The 23,343-nt window shown below is 42.7% G+C and overlaps 1 protein-coding gene across 3 annotated transcripts in view; it reads left to right on the top strand.

Moving 5' to 3' along the window:
- The first annotated feature begins 9,165 nt into the window (after positions 1–9,165).
- The window catches only part of Fubp3 (far upstream element binding protein 3), a 52,195-nt gene continuing 38,017 nt past the window's right edge, over positions 9,166–23,343 (top strand). For 2 of the 3 annotated variants that reach the window (XM_074052990.1, XM_074052989.1), the window contains exons 1-2: positions 9,166–9,334; positions 22,886–22,991. In XM_074052990.1, the coding sequence (XP_073909091.1) occupies positions 9,251–9,334; positions 22,886–22,991 (190 nt within the window). In that variant the 5' untranslated portion in view covers positions 9,166–9,250. The remainder of the gene's footprint in view (positions 9,335–22,885; positions 22,992–23,343) is intronic. The other variant, XM_074052991.1, reaches the window with a different exon arrangement.

Here is a 23,343-nt window from a genome sequence, read left to right as displayed (position 1 = left end):
GTGCACATTTGATTATTTTTTATATATAAAGGGGTCAGACTGATCATACCATTCGACAACTTGGATTTTTTTTTTTCCTCAAGCAACCAACACATCTTTTTCTGGGGGGGTGTTACGGGGTTTGAACTCAGGGCCTCACACTCGCTAGGCAGGCACTCTACCACTTGAGACACTCCACCAGCTCAACAGCTAACACATCTTTAAATTCACCCATGTCACTGCAGAAGGAAGGAATAGGGGGTGGTGGTGTTGGGTCTGGAAGCTGGGCAAATGTCAGGACTGAATGCTGTAAGGAAAGCAGTCTTTTCTATCAAAGTGTGTTGCCATCTTAGCCGTGTGCAATTCTGGGTTCTCGTTCACTGAGCTCCATTTTCACACCAAAATTACTACCTATCCCATTCCCAAATTCCAAGTGTAGCATTAGCCAACTGCTAGCAGATTGTGCACCCAAACTTGACCAATCTGAGCAAGGGGCATGGCCCACCGCATCAGGAATACAAATGAGGACCTACTGCCTGCTCCTTGTGCTTTCGGTGCCTGTGTGCCTGTGCACCCTTCTGCAGAAGTAAATTTTGCCGTGCCGAGACAATTCTCTGCTTCTGTGCCTTCAATTGTGATGCTAGTGGTCTTCAGGGTCTTATTTCTCACAATGCCCACAACTCACAAACTATTTTCTAGGTCACAGGGGCCCTGGACACTCACCCTTGCTCTACTTGGTCTTTACAAACAAACCCCAAAGAGTTCTCTGAGTGACTCATGAGCCTCGATCTAAAATGTGGGCATCCCTTCCCTTCCCACCCACCAAGGCTGGCTAGAGGGCTCTCTCAGAGATCAACTTGGAAAGAGGGTTCGGGGACAGTCCTCAGTTCTGGCCTTTTTTTTTTTTTTTTTGGTGTGGCACTGGGGTGCCTCACACTTGCTAGGCAGGTGCTCTTACCATTTGAGCCAATCCGCCAGCCCTATTTTGGTTTTTCCAGGTTTTTTTTGGATTGGGTAATTTCGAGATAGGGTCTCCCAAACTATTTGCCTCAGGCTGGCTTTGAACTTCAATCCTCCTGATCTCTACCTTCTGTGTAGCTAGGATTACTGTGAGCCACCAGTGCCCACAAGGCCTCTTTTCTTGAGCCCTGAGTCCTTCAGAAGCTATGATAATCAACAAGAAAAACCAGAAAGGCACTTGTCACCACCATGCACCCACTGAGCATTACAAAGGTTACCTATGATTCTACCTGGAAGTCAAGACACCCTCTTGGGTGCTGGGATGATAGGGAAAAAGCGCAAATGGGGCCTTCAAGACATGTTGTCCCTTGGGGCAATCCTAGCCACTGACTTGTCCTTAACTAGCAGTGGTTATTGGTGAAGAAGCCAGGTCACTTCCTGCTTCTTCTGGCTGCCACAGGGGGTGGAATTTTCTTTGGAAGCTCTGCATTTTTCCTCTTTTATGGCAACCTTGTTCTATTGAAGCAGTCATTGTTCCCCTCCCTGGCCTTTAGGGCCAGAGCTGAGCCAACCACAACAGCCAGGCTGCTCAACTGATAACTGGACACCCATGTGGCAAAAGGTTGGAAGCTTGTCGGCCTTGTCCAAGCCAAATACTTCCGGCCTCAACCCAGCTCACTGTCCCTTACACACACAATTTAAATCATGTCCTAATTTGAAGACCCAAAGGCATGAGACTTTTAGAACTCTAGAAATTCTACAACCTCCCAATAACAAATAAAGCATGTGTTGGGATAATTACTATTCTAAAAACATTGACCTGTCCTCTTTCTTTCTTTCTTTCTTTCTTTTTTCTTGGTGGGACTGGAGTTTGAACTCAGGACTTCACACTTGCAAAATGGGAGCTCTACCACTTGAGCCACACCTCCAGTTCATCTTGCTCTGGTTATTTTGGAGATGAGGTTTCTTGTACTACCTGCGTGGGTTGGCTTCAAACCTCAATCCTCCTGGTTTCAACCTCTCAAGAAGTAACTAGGGCCCAGTTCAAGCCCCAGTACTGAAAAAAAAAAAAAAAAAAAAAACAGTGTATGATCTTATATAACGATCCATAGCAGTCAGATTCATAGAGACATAAAAGGGAAATGGTGGTTACCAGGGGTTGGGGAAGAGAAAATGGGGAGCCAATGTTTAATGTTTCAGTTTTCCAAGTGTCATAGCATGAGGGTTAAGAACCCTTGTCCCTGGTTGGTAGGATACAAAAGTCACAATTTGGAGACATGATCCAATGTGAAGAGCAATTTGACTGTCTGTAGCAAAGCTGTGGTACCAGTACTCACCCCCACCTCCAGCAACTTTCCCCGGGGTCTATATCCTATAGATCTCAAACACACCTACACAGGAGATCAATTCAGGATTTGTTGCTACATCACTTGTAACAGAAAAAATGGCAACAATCTATATAAGGAGAAAGAATACATAGTTTCTGGTTTATTTATACAGTGGCAAAATGAAGATAAAGTAATTGAAATAGCTACAGATGTGAAATTTGGATATGCCTCAAAAGAATATGTGAGGCAAAACAATTATCCTTGTGTAATCTTTTTTGATGGGACTGGGGTTTGAACTCAGGGCTTTGCACTTGTAAAGTAAGTGTTCACAAAGCAAGTGCACTACTGCTTGAGCTACTCCTCCAGTCCATTTTTTATCTGGTTATTTTGGAAACGGGGTCTCATGAACTATTTGCCCAGGCTGGCCTAAACTTTGATCCTCCCGATTCCGATCTCAGTCTCCCAAGTAGGTAGGATTACAGATGTGAACCACCAGTAGCTGGCCATTTATAGAATGTTTAATAGCGCACACACACACACACACACATACACACATAACATTCAGGAGAAGGAAGAATGCTAAATTCAGAAGGCAATTACCAGTAGAGAGGGAAGGAAAAGAGCAAGATACAGAGGCATTACCCAGGACTCTTCACTAGTAATATAACTTATTTCTTTCCTTTCTTTTGCTGCTATGAGGGTGTTCTACCACTTGAGCCATGCCCAAAACCCATACAGTTTATTTCTTATGCTGGGCACTGGGTACATGGCTGTTCACTGAATTCTATACAGTTTTTTCTATGTTTGAAATATTTCATAATAAAAATAATAAGACAGGGGTTAAAATATAATGATGAGATTTTGTTTAACATGTTCATTAATTAATCAACAGAATCAGCCATTGAGCACATGATTGAGCACTGAGCTAAAAGATAAGAGATTTTGCTGAGCACCAGTGGCTCATGTCTGTAATCCTAGCTACTCAGGTGGAAGAGATCAGGAGGATCTTGTTTCAAAGCCAGCTGGGGCAAATAATTCGAGAGACCCTATCTCAAAAACATCCTTCACAAAAAAGGGCTGGTGGAGTGGCTCAAGGTGCAGACCCTGAGTTCAAATCACAGTACCACACACAAAAAAATGTTTAAAAAGTTAGCAAATCAAATGCAGCAAAAAGGATGATTGTCACGGTCAAGTAGGGCTTGAAAGCTGTTTCAACATTTGAGAACCAGTCAAGGTAATTCATTATATGAAAAACTAAAGAATAAAAATCCAATCATCATCTCAACAGGTATGAAAAACAAAAATCAACATTCTGCTGTGAAAACTGGATAGCTACATGTAGAAGACTGAAACTAGATCCCTGTCTTTCACTCTGCACTAACAGCAATTCAAGTGGATCAAAGACCTTAATGTAAAACCTGAGAATTTAAAACTTCCACAGGAAAGACTAGGGAAGACACTGGGACACATAGGCACAGGCAATAACTTCCTGAATAGAATGCCAATAGCTCAGCAATGAAAAGAAAGAACTGACACATGGAACTACATGAAACTACAAAGCATCTGCACAGCAAAGGAAACAGACACCAAACGGAAGCAACAGCACACAGAATAGGAGAAAAATCACTGCCAGCTATATATCTGACAAATACCCAGAATTTACAGGCAGCACAAACAACTAAATTCCCAAAGAATCAATGACCCATTGAAGAAACGGGCAAATTAACTAGAGACAATTTTCAAGGAAGAAGTACAAATGGTCAATAAATACATGAAGAAATGCTCAACATCCCAGGCCAAAAAGGAAATGCAAATCAAAACTACATTAAGATTTCACCTTACTCCTGTTAGAATGGCTATCATCAAGAAGACAAACAACAACAAATGTTGGGAAGGATGTAGGGGCAAAAGGAACCCTCAGACACTGTTGGTGAGAATGTAAGTTAGTACAACCACTATAGAAAACAGTATGGAGGTTCCTCAAAAAACTAAAAACAGAGCCAGGTGCTGTAATCCTATAGTAGCTATAATCCTAGCTACTCAGGAGGCAGAGATCAGGAGGATCGGATCGAGGTTTGAAGCCAGCCCGGGCAAATAGTTTGAGTGACCCTATCTCAAAAAAACCCTTAACAAAAAAGGGCTGGTGGAATCGCTCAAGGTGCAGGCCCTGAGTTCAAGCCTCAGTACCACAAAACAAACAAAAAACCAGAACTACCATATGATCCAGTGACACTATTCCTGGGCATATATCTGAAAGAATAAACATAAGTCAGGATACAATAGACAGTTGCACATCCATGTTTACTGTAGTTCTGTTCATAATACCCAAGCTGTAGAAACAGCCTAGATGCCCTACAACTGATCAGCTGATGAGTGGATTAAGAAAATTGTTTATGTATAATTATGTAGAACAATACAGAACAATTTCAGTCATGGAGAATGACATTACGTCATTTGCAGGCAATGGATGGAACTGGAAATCATCATGGTAAGGGAAGTAAGTCAGGTTCTGAAAGACAAAGGTCACATGTTTTCATATGTCAAAGATAGCTCCAAAAGACAAATGTATACACAGACATAAACATGATTTTATGTGTAATATATGTATAGTTATATGTGCAATAGTGGGACTGCTTGAGGCCATTGGGGGAGGAGGGAGAGGAAAAGAGAATGATAGAGTGACTAATATCAAAATACACTAATACATTGCATCTGTGTTGGAAGAAGGCATAACAAAATGCACTGAAAGTTGTTGAATAATTGAGAGTATGGGGGATTCAACATTCATTCATGATAAAAATTCTCATGTGGTGGTGCCTGCCTGTGACCTAGTTTTTATCTAGGAGGTGCTGGGATATGATCCCCAGCACTGCACACAAACTAACCAAAAACCCTTCTGGTAACACAGAACAAAAGGGAACATCCTTAATCTGATATAGAACATCTAAGAAAATCTACAACTAACATCTTACATAGTAGTGAGAGACTGAGTGCCTCCTCTTAAATCAGGAATTCTCCAAACACATCTGCTCTTCCATGTCTACTTATCATTGTATGGGAGGTCCTAGCCAGTGCAATAGCAAGGAAAAGAAATAAGGAAGAAATAAGACACATGACAAAGGAAGGGAGGTAGGAGAGAGGAAGGAGGAAAGAAGGAAGGAAGGAAGGGAGAGAGGGAAGGAGGGAGGGAGGGAGGGAGGGAGGAAGGAAGGAAGGAAGGGAAATGAAATAAAATGTCTCTGTTTACAGATGACATGATTGGCCACATAGCAAACCTACAGAAAAAACCCACTGGAACTAATAAGTGAGTGTAGCAAAGTTTAGGAATAAAAACTTATTATAAAAATCAACTGATTTCTATATACCAGTGGAGAACAATTGAAAATAAAAAGTTGTGAAGTATCATTTACAATAGCATCAAAAATCATGAAATATTTATGTATAAATCTAAATATGTATAGGATCTGCCTACAAAACACTGAGCAAGGAAATCAAAGATCAAAATAAACAGAGATGTACACTGTTAATAAAACAGAAGACTCAATAGTATTAAGATGTCAAATGTCCCCCAATTGAGCTATAGATTCAACATGATCTCACTCAAAATCCCAATAGTTATTTTTCATAGATGGCAACAAGTTAATTCTAAAATTTATATATGAAAGTAAGGGAACTTGAACAGTGGGAAATAATTTTGAAAAAGATGAAAGAAGCTGAAGGACTTATACCACCTGATTGTTTTATTTATTTATTTATTTATTTGGTGTGACTGGGGTTTGAGCTCCAGGCTTAGCACTTGCAAAGCAATCACTCTACTGCTTGAGCTGCACCTCCAGCCTATTTTACTCTGATTATTTTGGAGATGAGATCTTAAGAGCTATTTGTTGGGACTGGCTTTGAACAGTGATCCACCCAATCTCAGCCCCCCAAGTAGCTGGGATTATAGGTGTGGGCCACTGGCACCCAGCTACACTACCTGATTTTAAGATTCACTCTAAAGATATAGTAACCTAGACAGGGTGGTATTGGAGAAAATAAAAGCACATATGTCAATGGAACAGTAGAGTCCAGAAACAGACCTACACTTGTGTGGTTAATTATGTATTTGTTTCTTTGTTTTGTTTTGCTGTTTTTAGGAAGGAGTGAAAGCAATTCAATGGAGCAAGGATAGTTCCTTTCACAATTGGTATTGAAACAATTGGACATCCTTATGAAAACCAAGTGAATCTTGCACGATACCTCACACATTAAAGTGAACTCAAGGGCTGGAGGAGTGGCTCAATCAGGAGAGCACCTGCGTAGCAAGTGAAAAACCCTGAGTTCAAACCCTAATACCACCACCAGAAAAAATGAACTCAAGATGGACCCAAGTCATAAATGTAAAACCTAAAACTATAAAACTGTTCATAGGAAATCTAGGAGAAAAATCTCTGTGACCTTGGCTGGGCAATTTCTAGACAGATGCTCTACCACTTGAGCCATGCCCCTGGTCCTTAGGAAATTTTTTATTGGTTAAAACTCTGAAAGTTCAATCCATACAAGGAAAAATTGACAAATTGGACTTTTCATCCAAAAGCCCATTGGATTAGTCAATTAAATGTGAGCAGAAGTGCCATATGTCATTTTTAGGCAAGACCACTTCATTCATTTCTAGAAGCCAGACTGCTTCATCCCTCTGCATCCTACTGACATCAGGTTTGGGCATGTGACTTTCTTAGACCAATGAACAAAAGTAGTGCCTGTCACATGAGGCAGAAGCTATAAAAGCCAATGTGCTTTGCCATTCTCTTCTCCGTGCCTTGTTGCAGCTTAATGTTCCAGACGGAGACTATTCTATAAGCTTTGGTCCAAGAGTGACAACCACATATCGAAGGGGCAGAACCTACCAGCTTTGCTCATGTAGCATGAATGAGAAGAAACACTACCATTTTAAGGCTGGTTATTGTAGCCTAACCTAGACTCTCCCTGCTGATACAATTTCATTTAGGGTGGCTTTTAATTGGTAATATCCAAGGAAGATTAATGTCAATGCCACCAGTAACACATCTGGAATGCTTAGGAAAGAAGTCTCATAAGCAAAGCTGGTTACAACCAGGTGTGTGGATTCTTCTTCTTTTTTTTTTTTAAATCTCTGGGAATCTTGTCCTATTCTTTGTGCAAAATCATTCTTACGCATTCATTTCACAAATATTGAGGACCAACCAAATACCAGGCATTGTGCCAGGTGCTGGAGAGAGCAATGTACAAGGCATACATGGTTTTTGTTTCAGCAGAGGAGTTATTCTAGTAGTAAAGAAAGCATGAAGCAAATAATTACACAATGATATCAAAGCAATTGTGATAAGTGTTAAGATAATGAAACCCAGTATGTTAGAACACATAGCAGAGGACCTGGCCAGGTGTGGATCATCTTCTACTTCTGTGTTCCCACAGATAAGTGACCCGTCCAAAGTTACTCAACTAGAACCTTGTCTTCCTACTTAGGCATTCTATGACCTTTGGACCAAACCTTGAAATGTGCCTTAGATTTGGGGCAATCACTCTGCTTACCTTATTTATTCTCAAAGGGAGAGCCACCTGGAATGTGGATGAATCATTATTCTCACCTCAGATAGGTATCACTAGTGTTGAGTCAGTAGAATCACTGGTAATGGAAATTGATGCCATGGTCTTGACTTATATTTATTTTTTTGGTGGGTGGGTTTGAACTCAGAGCCTCATGCTTGCAAAACAGTTGTTCTACCGTTTGAGCCACACCTCCAGTCCATTTTCCAGTGGTTATTTTGGAGATGGGAATCTCACAAACTATTTCCCAGGATGTCCTTGAACCATGCTTCTCCCTCATACTTCTTTCCAAAACTCCTAACAGGCTGACATGGTGAAGGAGTGGTGAGGGGGGATCATCAAGGAAAATCATTACATTTTATACTTTTATTTCCTTTTCTTGATGCTCATCTTCCCTTATAACTTCAAGATGGGCATAAAATGTTTGACAACATGGCTTTCCATTAAATTCAACTTCTTGGCACCAATGGACCTGAGAAATATTAGACATGAGGCCAGTGCAGTAAATCCAAAGATGAGCAACCCAACTTGGAACTGCCACAAACGCGATGTGTATGGAAGCCACTAAGCCTTCTCACTTTTCTGGGTAGTTTGTTTACTCCATTATGAGATCCACCCCCAAAGGTGTATTCCAGCACTAAGGGTCTTCCTTGCCTCGCTTTGAAAGATCTATGCCTAATCACTAACACCAAGAATTTAAAAATTGCTTCAACATTCCAAGAGGCCCTCTTGCTTTGACTCAGCAGGCACGGAAGCAATGATGGTCCTGTGGTATTTCCTGCCCCTGCCCTCATTTCCAGAGTTCGTGAAAGAATGTGTAAGAGGACACCAAGCTGGTCCCACACCAGTGGGAGCGTCCCTCCCGATCCCCAGGGAAGGAAATGGTGTTACCCACCCTCCAGCAAACTGATTGCCATAGCTGGAGCACTGACATTCTGTTGTTCGGTGCCTGGCCCTTCAGGCCTCACTCTGGGCCGCACGGTACCATTTCAAGGCTCTCTCTCAGTCCCAATATTCCAGACCAATGGCTACTTCAGGGAGAGGCTGCCAAGGCCTAGGCTTTTTGGGAACGCCACATCTGTCCTCGCTGATATTCAAAACCACTGACAGCCAGGTGCCTCGGCCCACATCAGAGCCTTAAGGGCTATCACTAAATCTTCGACGGCCCTGAACCAAGCCCCGCCTTTTCGCGACTTGGTCCTCTGGGTAGACCGTGGCCTCGCGCCGCGGCCACGCCCCCACTTCCGGCGGGGCCGCGGTCACGTGCCCTGACCCCTATTCGCAGACGCGGCTCCCCTCACAGACAGCATCCCGGCCTCCCTTCCGCCGGAAGTGGAGCGACTTTCCCTTTCCGGCTACGGGTCCCCAAGCGGAGCGGGAGGCCGAACCGGGGATCCGAAGCGGCGGCGGGGTCGGTAATGGCGGAGCTGGTGCAGGGGCAAAACGCTCCGGTGGGCATGAAGGCCGAGGGCTTCGTGGACGCCCTGCACCGGGTCCGGCAGGTATGGGCGCTGCCGACTGGCGGGAGCTCGAGAGACCGAGGCGGGGCCGGGCCGGGCCGGACGGGGAGGAGGGGGTCGGGCCTGGGGGCGGGAGGCAGCCCGAGCCGACGCCTTGACTGGGCCCGGCCGTTCCGCCGGGCTCCTGCAGCCGGGAGCCGCTGGAGGATGAGGCGCCGCCGCGAGGCCCGGTCCAGCTTGTCCGGCGGGTCTCCCAGGTGCCTGGAGCCGCTGGGAAAGGATTTGCCCAGAGCGCCTAGCCCCGTGGCGTTCTCGCGCCCGGGCTGCACCTGGAGAGCAGCCAGCTGCGGATTCTGGGGTTCGCGAGGGGAGGGTGCTGGGGAGCTCATGCTGAGGATTACATTCTCACGCCCAGTAAGTTGCTCACCTGGACTTGAAAAACATCGTTTTAGGTTTCTTAGATTTCGAGGGGAAAGTGGAGGGAAATCGAGGATACTTTATTTTTGAAGGTCCTTTTTTGGGGAAGGGAAAGAGGGAGGTGTTAAGTGGGTGGCCCTCAAAAAGTAGAAGTTCCTTATGGCAACAGTTTTCCTCCACTGGGAAGAAGTGTGATATGGACTCATTCTGACAGCGAAGTTTTACCATCTGACAGTGTCGTGCGTTTTGTCTGTTAACTGGTTCTTGAGAGGTCCCAAGCTTCCCTAGAGAATGAATATAGGACCTGTCAGAAGTAGTCTTTGGCTTCTGGCATGGTGCTTAGAACAGAACGTGTCCTTGTATCATGTCTAAAACTTAGTGACCAGCTAGCCCTAACACTTAGGTTCCCCTGTTAAGCATCTTACATAATCATCTCTGCCTATGTAATTGTAAGTGCGTTAATGCTTTAAAAGTCGGGCTGTAACTAATGACTGCTGGATTCCTGACAGAAAGCCACAGAACTCATTGTATGAAGGTTTCCCCTCGGGCAGCTGAAGATGTGGTCTTTCCATCTCTTCCCAGTATTCCAAGTGAGGGAACCCTACCTGTTTCTCAGATAACTGGCATTTTATGTTAATGATGATGCTCTTGTAGACATTGTGTTGGATCCCAGAACCTTCCAAACCTGTGGTTACATCTACAATTGTATCTGATGAGTTGTTGCTTACTGCCTAGGTGCCAACCAGGATAGTAGTGAGCATCTATCTTCCTTAGACTTCAGAGCCACCCACTGGTTGTAATGGATGAACATGCCACCCACCTCCCCTTCTACTACTCCTCTGCTTGCTGGTGCATTGCCACGCTCTGCTCTGCAGGATAGGGCCTCGAATCTCGTTTCTCACTGGCCACTAATAATGTAATGCCTTTCCCTCTGTGCTGATGTGTGCAATCACTTTGTTGGCCTTCTTTGCCCAGGAAGAACGATAGTCACTACCTTAAAGAGCTCAGAGCCTCAGTTTGCAGAAGGCCTATAGTTGAACATAAAGTGAATTTTGAAACCATTGCAAAGACTTTCTGCTTCTCTTGAGCTAGTGGTTGAACTCGTATTCTTGAACAACCTGCTCAAGAGGGAGACCCTCTGTTAATTGCTGAACTAATGTGGATTGTTGAAGCAGTGGTGTTTACTCCTAGCAATGAAAACTTCATTGGAATTGTCAGCTTTGAAATGCACCATTGACTGGAGCAGTAATAAGCCCATTGGAGACAGGGCTGTAAATGTGTTCCTTCGTTAACAGCTGGAGGTCCATACTCTCTCCAAGGATTTGATGGCCTTTAAAAACTAAAGAAAAAACAGGTTTGTGAGTAATTTTAGGTTTATTTTATAGATTTGAATTCTATACAAATGGACGAATGGAATGTTAGACATCTGCATTGCATACTTACCATAAGGCTGACCTCAAAGGAGCGCTTACTAGCGCTCAGATAGTCATGGCTCTACTTCTCTCTCCATTGTATATACAGATGTTGCAGAGTTGTGTTTTTTTTTTTTCCCTCCCCTGTCAATGGAAATAAGAAGTAATTTTTTTACCCAGTAGTGGGAGGTCAAGTAAGTTAATGTTTGGCATAAATGGGTAATTTGTCTCCATTCTGAAGGATAGTAAAAATGTGATCTGATTCAGTCCTATTGATGAGGGTCTAAAACTGCTAGGTATTAAAATTAAAAAAAAAAAAATAGACCGGTGCCAGTGGCTCACACCTGTAATCCTAACTACTCAGGAGGCAGAGATCAGGAGGATTGGATCAAGGTTTGAAGCCAGCCCGGGCAAATAGTTTTGCTAGACCCTATCTCAAAAAACCCTTCCCAAAAAAAGGCTGGCAGAGTGGCTCAAGGTGAAGGCCCTGAGTTCAAACCTTAGCACTGAAACAAAAAAAAAAACATGACTAGGTCTCCCAAGTCATTGGCTAGTTAGCAAAAACAAAGTTCAACTAGCTCAAAGACAGCAGGATCCTAATAAAGGTGGAGTGTAGATTCAAATCCAGAGTAGGTTATCTTGTTCTATGACCATATTCTGCATCTCTGTTCTAGCTGTCTGCTTACTTACAGGGGGACCTCCCTGAGATATGGATCAGTAGATGCAAATCTTTTTTACTTTTCTGAAGATATTTATAAAATGTTCCTAGAAGTCCACCAACAGTTTAGTAGCGTCTGTCATCAAGTGCATGTTAACAGAGTACTGAACCATCACTGTTACAGATTCTCAGCAACCTTCCTCAGCTGGGCATCACCTTGAGATGGTCTCTTGCCAAACTGCTAATGCTCTTTAGGACTTTAAACTGCTGTTCATTGTGGTTTTTTTGTTTGTTTGTTTGTGTCTGTGTGTATATGATAGGGTTTTGCCATGTAGTTCAAGCTGGCCTTGAACTCATGATCCTTCTGCTTTAGCTTTCCCAGTGCTGGGATTACAGTGTGGGCTACCACTCCCAGCGAAGCTCCTGTTTAGATCTAGACCCAGCCAGTGCCTCTGCATTGCATAACTCCAGTATTTTATTCATATGGAATGTAATAAAATTGGTGCTTTGTGGGATTGGGCATCATAGCTGAGTCTACATCCAAATAAATGTTGCCAGGACATTTTAGAATCAATAGAAAGTAGCTTTTTAGCAGATATTTTAGGTCTGAAACCTAGTCTTTAATGGCATCTTTTTGGGAGGAATGTTGATTGGTATGTAGTCAGAAGTTTTGTAGTTCTCCAGAAAATGCCTTCTTGTGTTGCCATTTTTCTACTGAGCCTGAGTAGTAGATAATTTGGGACATGTGCCATATACCCTTGGGTATATTTGGGATTTCAGTCCTTTAGAATGGTGACTTTCTTTTGCCTAAGCTCTGAATTTCCTTTAAAAGAACAATGCACATCTACGATTAGGAAAAAAAAAAAAAAAAACAACTCATCAGGCACCTGTAACCCTAACTACTTGAAAGGCTGATATTGGGAGGATAAAGTTTGAGGCCAGCCCAGGCAAATAGTTCTTGAGACCCCCATCTCCAAAATAACCAGAGCAAAATGGACTGGAGGTGCACTCAGGGATAGATTGCCTGCTTTGCAAGTGTGAAGCCCTGAGTTCAAACCCCATACCCACCAAAATAGATAAGAAATACTTGCATTCATTGGCTATTGGATACACCTTGAGAGGTTATTCCTTTTTTGTTTAATGTATGTTTTTGATTAAAGTTAAATGGGCTGAATATTCCAAAGATAGAAGTTGTGCTCCACTTAGACTGTCTTGTACATGTCCAACTGTTGAATCACTCAACTCAGCATTATACAGGGAACTAACTTCTGCCCATATCCTCATTGTAGCTTTCTCAAACATTTGAAGGCAGCTGTTTCTGCAGGAAATCCACAGCTGCTTCTGTAACTTTGCTTTGATGGGACCTGGTAGAGTACCCTTTAAAGAGTAAGTCCTCCTTTAAGGTTTTAGTGACATCACTGAGCTGCTTAAGGCCACACATGTTAACAAAAGTGCTGAGCTTCCTATTTGGTATGGAAAAGTAGAGAGCATTTCATCATATGCCTCTGATGCCCTTTGCATTTTCAGCTAAAATTCATCGTTTTGTTTTGGTGGTACTGTGGTGTTTGAACTCAGGGTCTCAGTGCTTGCTAGGTTGATGCTTTACTACCTGAGCCACTCCACCAGCCCTAAAATTACTGTGTCTTCTAAAATCTGATAGCTTGTGTATATTATTACCCTTTGCTTTCTTCTGAAGTCCCAGTTGTGTTGTAGATACCTAGACCATAGGTCTTAAACTAGTGGCCTATGAGCTGAAGAAGACTTACAGTGGGTCAGGACTTCTCAGTGCATTTAACAGTTTATGTGCATTTGCTCCTACAAAGGCAGAAGGTATGTTGTGGAAATATACTGATGTTATCACTGATTGCCCTCTTTTCATGGAGTCAAATCATATTCTATGACTCAAACTTTAGGAAGTGTTGGGCTAGATAATCTTAGTAGTTCCTTCATACCCAGAAACGCTCAGAGCTTTCACGTAGCCACAACTAAAAAAAAAAAAGTCAACCATATTATTGTAGGTCTTTTGCTTTCTAATATGTTATATTGGATGTCTATTCAAACTCTTCTTTTCCGTTTTGTTTGTTTGTTTGTTTTGTGGGATCTTGAACTCGGAGCCTACACCTTGAACCACTCCACCAGCCCTTTTTTGTGATGTTTTATTTCAAGATAGGGTCTCATGAACTATTTTCCCAGACTGACTTTGAACCTTGTTTCTCCTGATCTCTGCCTCCTGAGTAGCTAGGATTATAGGCATGAGCCACTGGCACCTGGCTACTTTCCTTTTTTTTTTTTTTTAGTCCTGGGGATTGAACCCAGGGTCTTGGACATGCTAGGCAGGTGCTATAGCATATGAGCTGTGCCCCCAATCCTTTCTTTCCTCCCTCCCTCCCTTTCTTCTACACTGACCTCAAACTCATGATCCTCCTACCTCCACCTCTCAAAAGCTGAGATCACAGGTGTGTGCCCTTATGCTTAGCTTCTGTTCATCTGTTGTGGTGGTGGTGGTTTTTTTGCTTTTTGTTTTTTGCAGTTCCAAGTATCAAACCCAGAGCCTTGTTAGGCAAACACCCTACCACTGAGGTACATCTCTGAGGTACACCTTTAGCTCTACCCTGCTTCCCTGTGTAATCCATTCTATTGTTTTACCTTAGAATTATCCTAATTAAAAGTGTTTTGTGTTTGGAGTTTTATCATGAAGACTGGGAAAAAATAGGCAGTACTTCTTTGGGAGTCATTTACTGGACTTCTTAACCCCAGATGGTAACATCATTTGCAAGACTGAGCAGAATTAGCTGGGCACTCGTGGCTCACACCTGTAATCCTAGCTGTTTAGGAGACAGAGATCGGGAGGAAAGTGGAGGAAGCCAGCCCGGGCAAATAGTTCATGAGACCCGGTCTCAAAAAAGCCCATCACAAAAAAAAAGGCTGGTAGAGTGGCTCAAGATGTAGTCCCTGAGTTCAAACCCCAGTACCGCAAAAAAAAAGATTGAGCAGAGTTAGGGGAAGTAATGGCATGGTTTGGATCACTTGCCATTATTTGAGGAGCTCCTGCCCTCACAGCCTCTTGTTAGCTTCTGAGCCAGTGTAAAGATAAATCAGACACATCTGTAGCTGCTTTCATCCCACTGTGGTGTTAGATCCTGACAATAACCAAGTGAGATGGTCAGGGTGAGGGCTATATTTGTCATTCCATATTTGAAAATAATGAGCCAAAGGGAGATCAAGCAATTTTCTCAAAAAGGCACACAAATGGTTATGTATATGCAGTAGTTCTTGGGTCCATGCCTTCTACATTCTAAGAAGGGCTTGGTTCCTTTGCTGAGTTAGTTGGATAGTTTTCCATCTCAGTGTTGCGACTGCAGCAGAATCTTTGAACTAGGCACCAAATGAATTGGATGGGGAGGCATGTCATCTTTATACTCACCTGCATCCATATTTCAACTTAAGAGACCAAGCTGCTTATCCTTAGGTTCAGATGTTTAATGAGCACATCCTTTCTGTCAAGCATTTTGCTAAGCATCAGGGAAGATGTTCTTTAACACGGACCTTTTTGAGATTCCTGAAAACTGAACTGATGCCAGAACTATTTATATTTGGAAGTTTGGGATTTCTCCAGGACAACTTCTTCCTTCCTTCCTCCCTCCCTTCCCTCTTTCTTTCCCTTCCCTTCCTTCCATGCAGTTTGAATTTAGGGCCTCCAGATTGCTAGGCAGCTGAGCTACACCCCTAGTCGGAAGTTTGAGATTTCTCTAAAGCTAAATGCTTTAGCTCCCAGTTACGAAATTCTGTTGTAGGGATATCAAGTTGAGTGGGATAGGCCCAGTGCTTCAAAGAGCTCTCAAAGAGCTTTCAAAGAGTTTAACCAATAGCTCCTTCAGTGGTTATGCTATTGAGAGTAGTTTATAAAGTGCTTGGAAAACAAATGTGGGAGTATTTCATTCTGTCCAAATATGGGTAAGATGAGGTTGTCAGGAAAGGCTGGCATCTTACTGTGTTGTCACAGAATTCCTAGTTTTGCTTAATGGCAGTAAAAAGAGCAGGATCAGCCAGGGCCCCATCTCTGATGACAACAATAGCTACTATTCATGGGGCCCATGTTGTGCTGGGTGCCAGGCAAGGATTCTTAGATATGTTCTCTCATTTGATGGTTACAAAGTCCCCAGTGAGAGGACAGACTTTAAATCCATGTGTGAGTTCAAGTTCTGCCATTTATTTGCAAGGAGACTTGGGACAAGTTATTTCACTTTTTTTTTTTTTTTATGGTCTTGCTATATAGTCTAGGCTGACTTATTTTTTTTGGTGAAGGGCAGGTAAGACTGGGGTTTGAACTCGGCTTTGCTCTTGCAAAGTAGGTGCACCTCTGCTTGACCAACACCTTCAGTCCATTTTCCTCTGGTTATTTTGGAGGTGGGTTCTTGTGAACTATTTGCTAAGACTGGCCTCGAACTGCAGTCCTCTGCATCTCAGCCTCCTAAGTAGCTAGGATTTCAGGCATGAGCCACTGATAAGGCTGGCCTAGAACTCCTGGTATTCTTGCCTCAGATCCTCAGCCGGTTTATTTTTCCTTAAACCTCAGTGTTCTTTAAAATGGAAATTGTTAATGGTAGTGAATAGCTGGTCCTGGTGGGGCTTGCCTGGAATCCCAGTCCTCTAGAGGCAGAGGCAGGAGCATCAGGAGTTAAAGTATAGGGTACAAAGTGAGACCTTGTCTCAAAAAAAAAAAAAAAAAAAAGTTAAAAAGAGGTTAAAATAGCAGACATTTCTGGTTCCTTATTATGTGCCTGGTATTGTTGTGGGTGCTCTGCATTTGTCACCTTGTCCCTGCTTGTGCAGTTTCAGGCTGACTGGTAATGAGAATAGTAACTATTTTATGATGTCACTGAGGGTTCAGTGAGAACACCTTCTTAAGTGTGGCATGAATCTGATGTACTACTCTCTTTGTAGCATATTGGGGAGTGGGACTCCAACTTGCCTCTGCACATGTGATGCCGGACCCTATCTTTGGGATTGGGTCCTAGCCATTAGCTATATGGCTGTGGCCATACAGTTTCCTCCTGCCAAAGGGAGCAGAGAATGTTCCAGTACAACCTACGTATTCTCCCAGGCAGGGCTACTCTGGGCTGTAGAGCACAGGTTGCAGATAAGCAAGTTGGGCTCCCGCTCTCCGGGTGGAGATGCAAACTGTGCCTCTGATGCTGGACCTGGAGAATCAATGGCAACTGTATTTTAGTGGCATGGGCACAGTTGTTGATGGCTTCTTGACACTTGGGTGGCTTGTCTGTTTCTATTTAGTATAAATTTCTAGGAATGGTGAAGTTATGGAGATATTCATAGATTCCCATTCGGACTTGTAAAGTGTACTGTTTTGATCATGAAATCTGTCATCATAGAATTTTAGTCTTGAAAATGTGCAATGGGAATGACTAATTGCCATGTTTCTTTTTGGTTTTTTCGGTACTGGGGTTTGAACTCAGGGTCTGCCCACTTGATAGGAGCACTCTATCCCTTGAGCCATTCTGCCAGCCCTGTTTTGTGTTGAGTATTTTTGAGATAGGGTCTCTCCAGCTATTTGTCCTGGCTGGCCGTGAACCGAGATTTTTCTGAGTAAGTTAGGTTACAGGTGTGAGCCACTTGCTCCTGCCCCTTATTTAACATGTTTGTTTGTTTGTTTTGAGGCACTGGGGCTTGAACTCAGGGCCTACACCTTGAGCCACTCTTCCAGCTCTTTTTTTGTGGTGGGTTTTTTTGAGATAGGGTCTCTCAAACTATTTCCCCAGGCTGGCTTCAAACCACAATCCTCCTGATCTCTGCTTCCTGAGAAGCTAGGATTACAGACGTGAGCCACTGATGCCCAGCAATTGCATTTAAAAGGAAAGTAAATCAGTATTATAAGTGGAAAGCTTTGCTGTGTATAGAATGCAACTGAGAACAATGTATATGTAAGCTTAAAAGCATTAATCCATGTACATCCCAGAATAGTTTTGTGTACTCCTCTTTGAAAAACACTGGTTCAGTCTGCCCTGAATTTTACAGGTGAAAACAGCAAGGAGCAGGGCCTTTGAAGGTCTTACTCAAGGTCACACATTAGGAGAGCTGGCTGGAAAAACAGGACCTTTTTTTGGGGGGGGGCGGGTAGGACTGGGGTTTGAACTTGGATCTTTGAGCTTGCAAAACAGGTGCTCTGCTGCTTGAGCCACATTTCCAGTCCATTTTGCTCTGGTTATTTTGGAGATGGGAATCTCGAGAACTATTTGCCTAGGCTGGCCTTGAACCTAAATCCTCCCCATCTCAGTGTCCCAAGTAGCCAGGATTATAGGCATGAGCCACCAGCACCTGGCTATATACCTCATTTCCTATATGCAGCTACTGTTCAGAAGATCAGTTAGGATGGAAGGAGTCAGTCAGGCTCTAAGCACTGAATCATGAAGTTGTAAGTCCTTGATAAATGTGGATTTAATTTAATTAATTTATTTTTTTGTGGTACTGGGGTTTGAACTCAAGGCCTTGCATTTACTAGGCAGGTACTCTACTACTTGATCTACTCTACCAGCTAAGGATTTTTAATGTTTTAAGAATGTATTAGGTGGTCAAGATGGGGTCAAGAAAGTATTAAGTGGAGAAAGAGCCTAGTGGTTAGGAGCCAAGACTATGTAGGGTGAGGGAGACCCAGTTTTAAATACTGTTTCTGCCACCTCTGAGATGGGTGGCTTTGGGCAGGTCATTCTGCTTCTCTGAGGCCCAGTTTTTCTGTCTTAAAATGGCAATTATACCAGTTTCCTGGAGAGTCACTGTAAGGAATAAATGAGATAGCATATTTAGGTGTTCTTAATAGAGGGCCTACCACATAGAAAGCACTTACTAAGCTTTAATTCTCATTATTTTATTACACATTTAAAGCCATTTCTTGGAACTAGGTTGTCTTTGTATAATAAAGGAACACATTGTTTCTTTAATAATAATATTATATAGTGTATAGTGTGATGTAAATTGAATATAGTTATATATTGTAATTTTGAACTCATACCTAATATTTGTGTAGCCAGGATTCAAATGCAGTCTATTAACTTCAGAGCTATACCGTTTTTAGTTGGTTTATTGTGGTGGTAGTTTTTGTTTTGTTCTGTTTGTGGTACTGGGCTTTGAACTCAGGACTTCTTGCTTGGGTGTTCTACCATTTAACCACACCCCCAGCCCTTGTTGTTTTTGAGATAAAGTCTCTTTATGTAGCCCAGTCTGGCCTCAAACTTAAGATCCTCCTGCCTCAGCCTTCTGAGTTATAGTATTATAGATGTGTTCTTCTATGCCTGGCTCAGAGCTATACTTTTTAAACTATTCTGTTCTGCTTCTTAGTGGAAATTTCTCAAATTGTAGATAACTGAAACAAAAGTAAATTAAGAACAAAGCTGAATGCCTCAGTTAACATTTTAGGAGGATACTTGTTGATTTAATCAAACTGGGAACAGGAAACTGCTGTAAGTAACATAGCAGCTTTGGAGGGAAAAAAGTGACATTCCAGTCACACATGAAACTTCTGTACAAATTATAATAAAGGCCACGAGCGTAGGAATACATTTTAGCTGTTTAGAAGGAAAAGGATTTTGAAGGTAGGAGGTAGGTATAACTTGCCTAATGTGTAGAACTTGTGGTTGGGGTCCTAACCATCTTTGAGAATGATTTGATACATAGGCTGTTGGCTATGAAACTCCACTGAGGATTATAGAGTATTTCTTTGTTTGGGGGCCATCTTTATTGTCTGCTGGGAATGTTTGTGGCCATCTTTAAAAAAAAAAAAAACAAACAACTGGGCCAATAATTATGACAGTCTCTCTACCTGCTGTTTTACTGCTCAGTTTCTTGTTGCAGATGAAAGGGTCTTTGTGGGGCAAGGGGCACTGCCATAGTATCACCTTTTTAAATCCACTTGCTAGGGACTGGTGGAGTGGCTCAAGTGGTAGAGCACCTGCCTAACAAATGTGAGGCCCCGAGTTCAAACCCCAGTACTGCCAAAAAAATCCACTTTCCTTACCAGCTGAGGACTTAAGGCAGTTTGTGCATCTTAAGTGAGTAGCCAACTTTGACAGCTTATCTCAAGCAGGTAGAGTGAAATTGGAGGCCAGTGGCAGACAAGATTCACACAGTAATTTCCTTTAGAGCAAATGACTCTTTCCCCCGAGACTCGGGTGTGTTATATGGGTTTCTTAGTGTTTTCATTATTTACTGAGGAAAAAAAGTCTTAAGCACTCGGCCAGGCTACCATCATTTTTACCTTAGGTAGGAGTGGACAAACTGTCTTTTAGGAGATGGTGTGCATAAGCTTTGCAGGTTCGCTGCTGTGTGATCTCTGTGGCTTCTTAGCTGTGCCACTGTGCAAAGGCAACCATAGACGATAATGTAAACAAACGAGTGTAGTTGAATTCTAACTAAACTTTCATTGCCAAATCAGGTGACTCACCTGCCGTAGTTGTTGGCACATGTCCTAGATTATAGTAGTATCTCCGAAATTGGTCTTCCTACCCTTATCTTCTTACAATTTTTCCCTTGTAGCAGTTAAGGGATTTTTTTTTTCTTTTTGGGTAGTAATGGGGTTTGAACACAGAGCCTGCATCAGCCTTTTCATCCTTTTTTTTTTTCTTATGATGGGTATTTTCAAGATAGGGTTTCTTCAGCTATTTGCCTCAGCTGGCTTTGAACCAAGATCCTTCTATCTCTGCCTCCTGAGTAGCTAGGATTATAGGTGTGAGCCACCAGTGGCTGGTTCAAGAGATCTTTTAAAACATAAATTAGCATGTTTCTTCCTTGATGAATACTTATAGTAGGTTCCTCCTGCCAGCATTGCTATGACGTCCATTCTCCTTATCTTGACCTGTAAGGCCCTCCCTATGTAACCTGTCTACCTCTCTTTTTTTTTTTTTTTTTTTTTTTTTTTTTGGTAGGACTGGAGTTTGAACTCAGGGCTTTGCACTTAAAAAAGCAGTTGCGGTACTGCTTGAGTCACGCCTCCAGCCCATTTGCTCTGATTATTTTGAAGATGCAGCTTTCTTCAACTATTTACCTGGTCTGGTCTTGAACCATGATCCTCCGATCTCAACCTTCCAAATAGATAGGATTACAGGTGTGAGCCACCAGCTCCTAGCTGCCTGTCCACTTCTTGGAACACATATAGTTTCTTCCATTCTGGCATTGACTTCTCTCTTCCGTTCATACCTACCAAGCCTGCTCCTGCCTCCGGGCCTTTGTACAAGTATCCTGTGACATGCTTCCTCTGACTTTTACATTGTGACCAGTTTGTCATCATTTAGGTCTCAGACTAAATAGTGACTCCCCAACAGTGGCCTTCTGTGAACACCCTACTTAAAGGAGCTCTTCTAAGCCCTCTCCATATGTCATCTCATTATCATAATGCTTATTACCAGCTGAAATGATCAGTTTATTGCTTATCTTACGTATTATGTGAGTCCCCACCAGCTACCAACTCCTGGAGAGTAAGGTCCTGATTGGTCTTGTTTGGGTGCCTGGAACAGACCCCATCACACAGTAGACATGTAACACTTGAGGAATGAGTCGCTTTGTTTTCCAACCTGGGTATTTGTGAAATGCTTCCTAGTGCTCTCAGCTCCTTTGTTAACAGTGTCTTACTGTCTTTTCAGAAACTATGACACAAATGGTACCACACCTAAGGGCTCTTAAACAGAGAGGGAGGAGACTTACCCACCATCACAGAATTAGTAAATAAGAGAAGAGGAGACCAGGTGTCATCAAGACTGTAGGATGCCTGGCATTTTCACTCCTGCATTGGTTATCAATATAATGATTCTATGGTCGAATGTTTGCTTAGGGTTTGTCTTTATGTTGGTCCTAGAAGGCCTCAGACTTCTTGGCATTTTTGGACTGGTTCTGCCACTGCTTTGCTGTGTGAGACATCCACTAGCTGCCCCTTGATTACCCTGCTTACTAAACTTAACTGAGGGACTAGACGGGCGCTGGTGGCTGACGCCTGTAATCCTAGTTACTCAGGAGGCAGAGATCAGGAGGATCTTGCTTTAAACCCAGCCCGGGCAAATAGTTTGAAAGGCCCTATCTTGAAAATACCCAGTACAAAAAAGGGCTTATGGAGTGGCTCAAGTGGTAAAGCACCTGCCTAGCAAACGTGAAATCCTGAGTTCAAACCCCAGTACCGCAACCCCCCCAACACACAAAAAGAGTGGTTTTAAATTCCTTTGCTTCACTGATGTTGATTTATTATGAGGATCACATTTAATGTCCTGATGAGAACAGAGTAGATAGTAAGAAGTTTTGCGTATCATTTGTTTCTGGAGAAAAATTTTAATGGCTGTGTTCTGTTCTTTTGCTGATAAAAGTTAACAGCTTAAGTAGCTATCCGAGCTTGTATCCCTTTCTCTGGGGTGCAGGAATCCTTCTGAAATTGTTTGAACTCTTCAGTGAGGAGAAGCTGCTTACCACTTTATGTCTCCATGGATTGCACCAGAAGTTCACAGGTGTTAATAGGATGGGTGTATTCCTGAAGAGCTGTAACTTTTCAAACAAGGCTTTTGAAATATTTTTGTGGCACTTGTTGCCTAAGGGAAGGTTCCCTATGATAAAACTTTCCAAAGTTCTTCGTATTGTCTGCCAACTTTGATAATACTGGGGTTTGAACTCAGGACCTTGTGCCTGTTAGGCAGGTGCTGTACCTCTTGAGCCATGTCCCTGGCCCAACCTTGTTTTCTTAATATGTGGCATACTGGATTGGAGGTTTGGCTCCAGCACCTGCTTTGCAAGTGCAAAGCCCTAAGAGGGAAGCCACCACACAAAAATTGGGGCGGGGTGGGGGCGTGGTTGTGGCATATCTGTATATTAAGTGAGTGCTTCGAAATACTAATTTCCTGAAGACGACACATTTTGGGAAGTATCTTATTTCTAAAGACACATTAAGACCAAACGAAAACTCAATTAACAGAGAAAAGTATTTGTCCTATCTGAACAGTGCCTTACATTAATCCAGGTAGAGGAGAAATGGTTAACAGGCCTTACAAAAGACACTTGTCTTTCTCTGGCACATACAGCTATGATCTGTTACTAAGTATTTAAATTTGATTTTCTCTGTAGATTGCTGCTAAAATTGATTCAATTCCTCACTTGAATAATTCCACACCTCTAGTGGACCCCTCAGTGTATGGATATGGAGTACAGAAACGGCCCTTGGATGATGGAGGTAAGTTGCTATGGATGTCTTGCCTTTGAGATGGCATTGAACCTGCCAGTTAAGTTTGAATCTGTGTCAGCCATTTCCTTAACGGCTCTCTCCAGCCTCACTCTTAGAGTGAGGGGAACATATTTAGGATGATTTTTCTCAGCAATTCTCCATCATTTGAGTTCCTATTTGCCTTGATAATACAGGAATCTTTTTCAGCTGGGTTCCAAGGTAAAGATTTGGCCCCGAGCATCCACTTGGAAATAATTTGACCCATTTGAGAATTGTTTGATTTAGTTTTCAGCTTTTCCAGTGCATGGTGGGAATTGAAGTTCCCACTTATCTCCAAGGAAAAGATAAGATTTGGTCAGTG

This window comes from Castor canadensis, chromosome 13 (assembly GCF_047511655.1).
Source record: "Castor canadensis chromosome 13, mCasCan1.hap1v2, whole genome shotgun sequence".
Taxonomy (NCBI): domain Eukaryota; kingdom Metazoa; phylum Chordata; class Mammalia; order Rodentia; family Castoridae; genus Castor; species Castor canadensis.
Note: the sequence above shows the minus strand (reverse complement) of the source record. Positions and strands in the feature narration are given on the sequence as shown.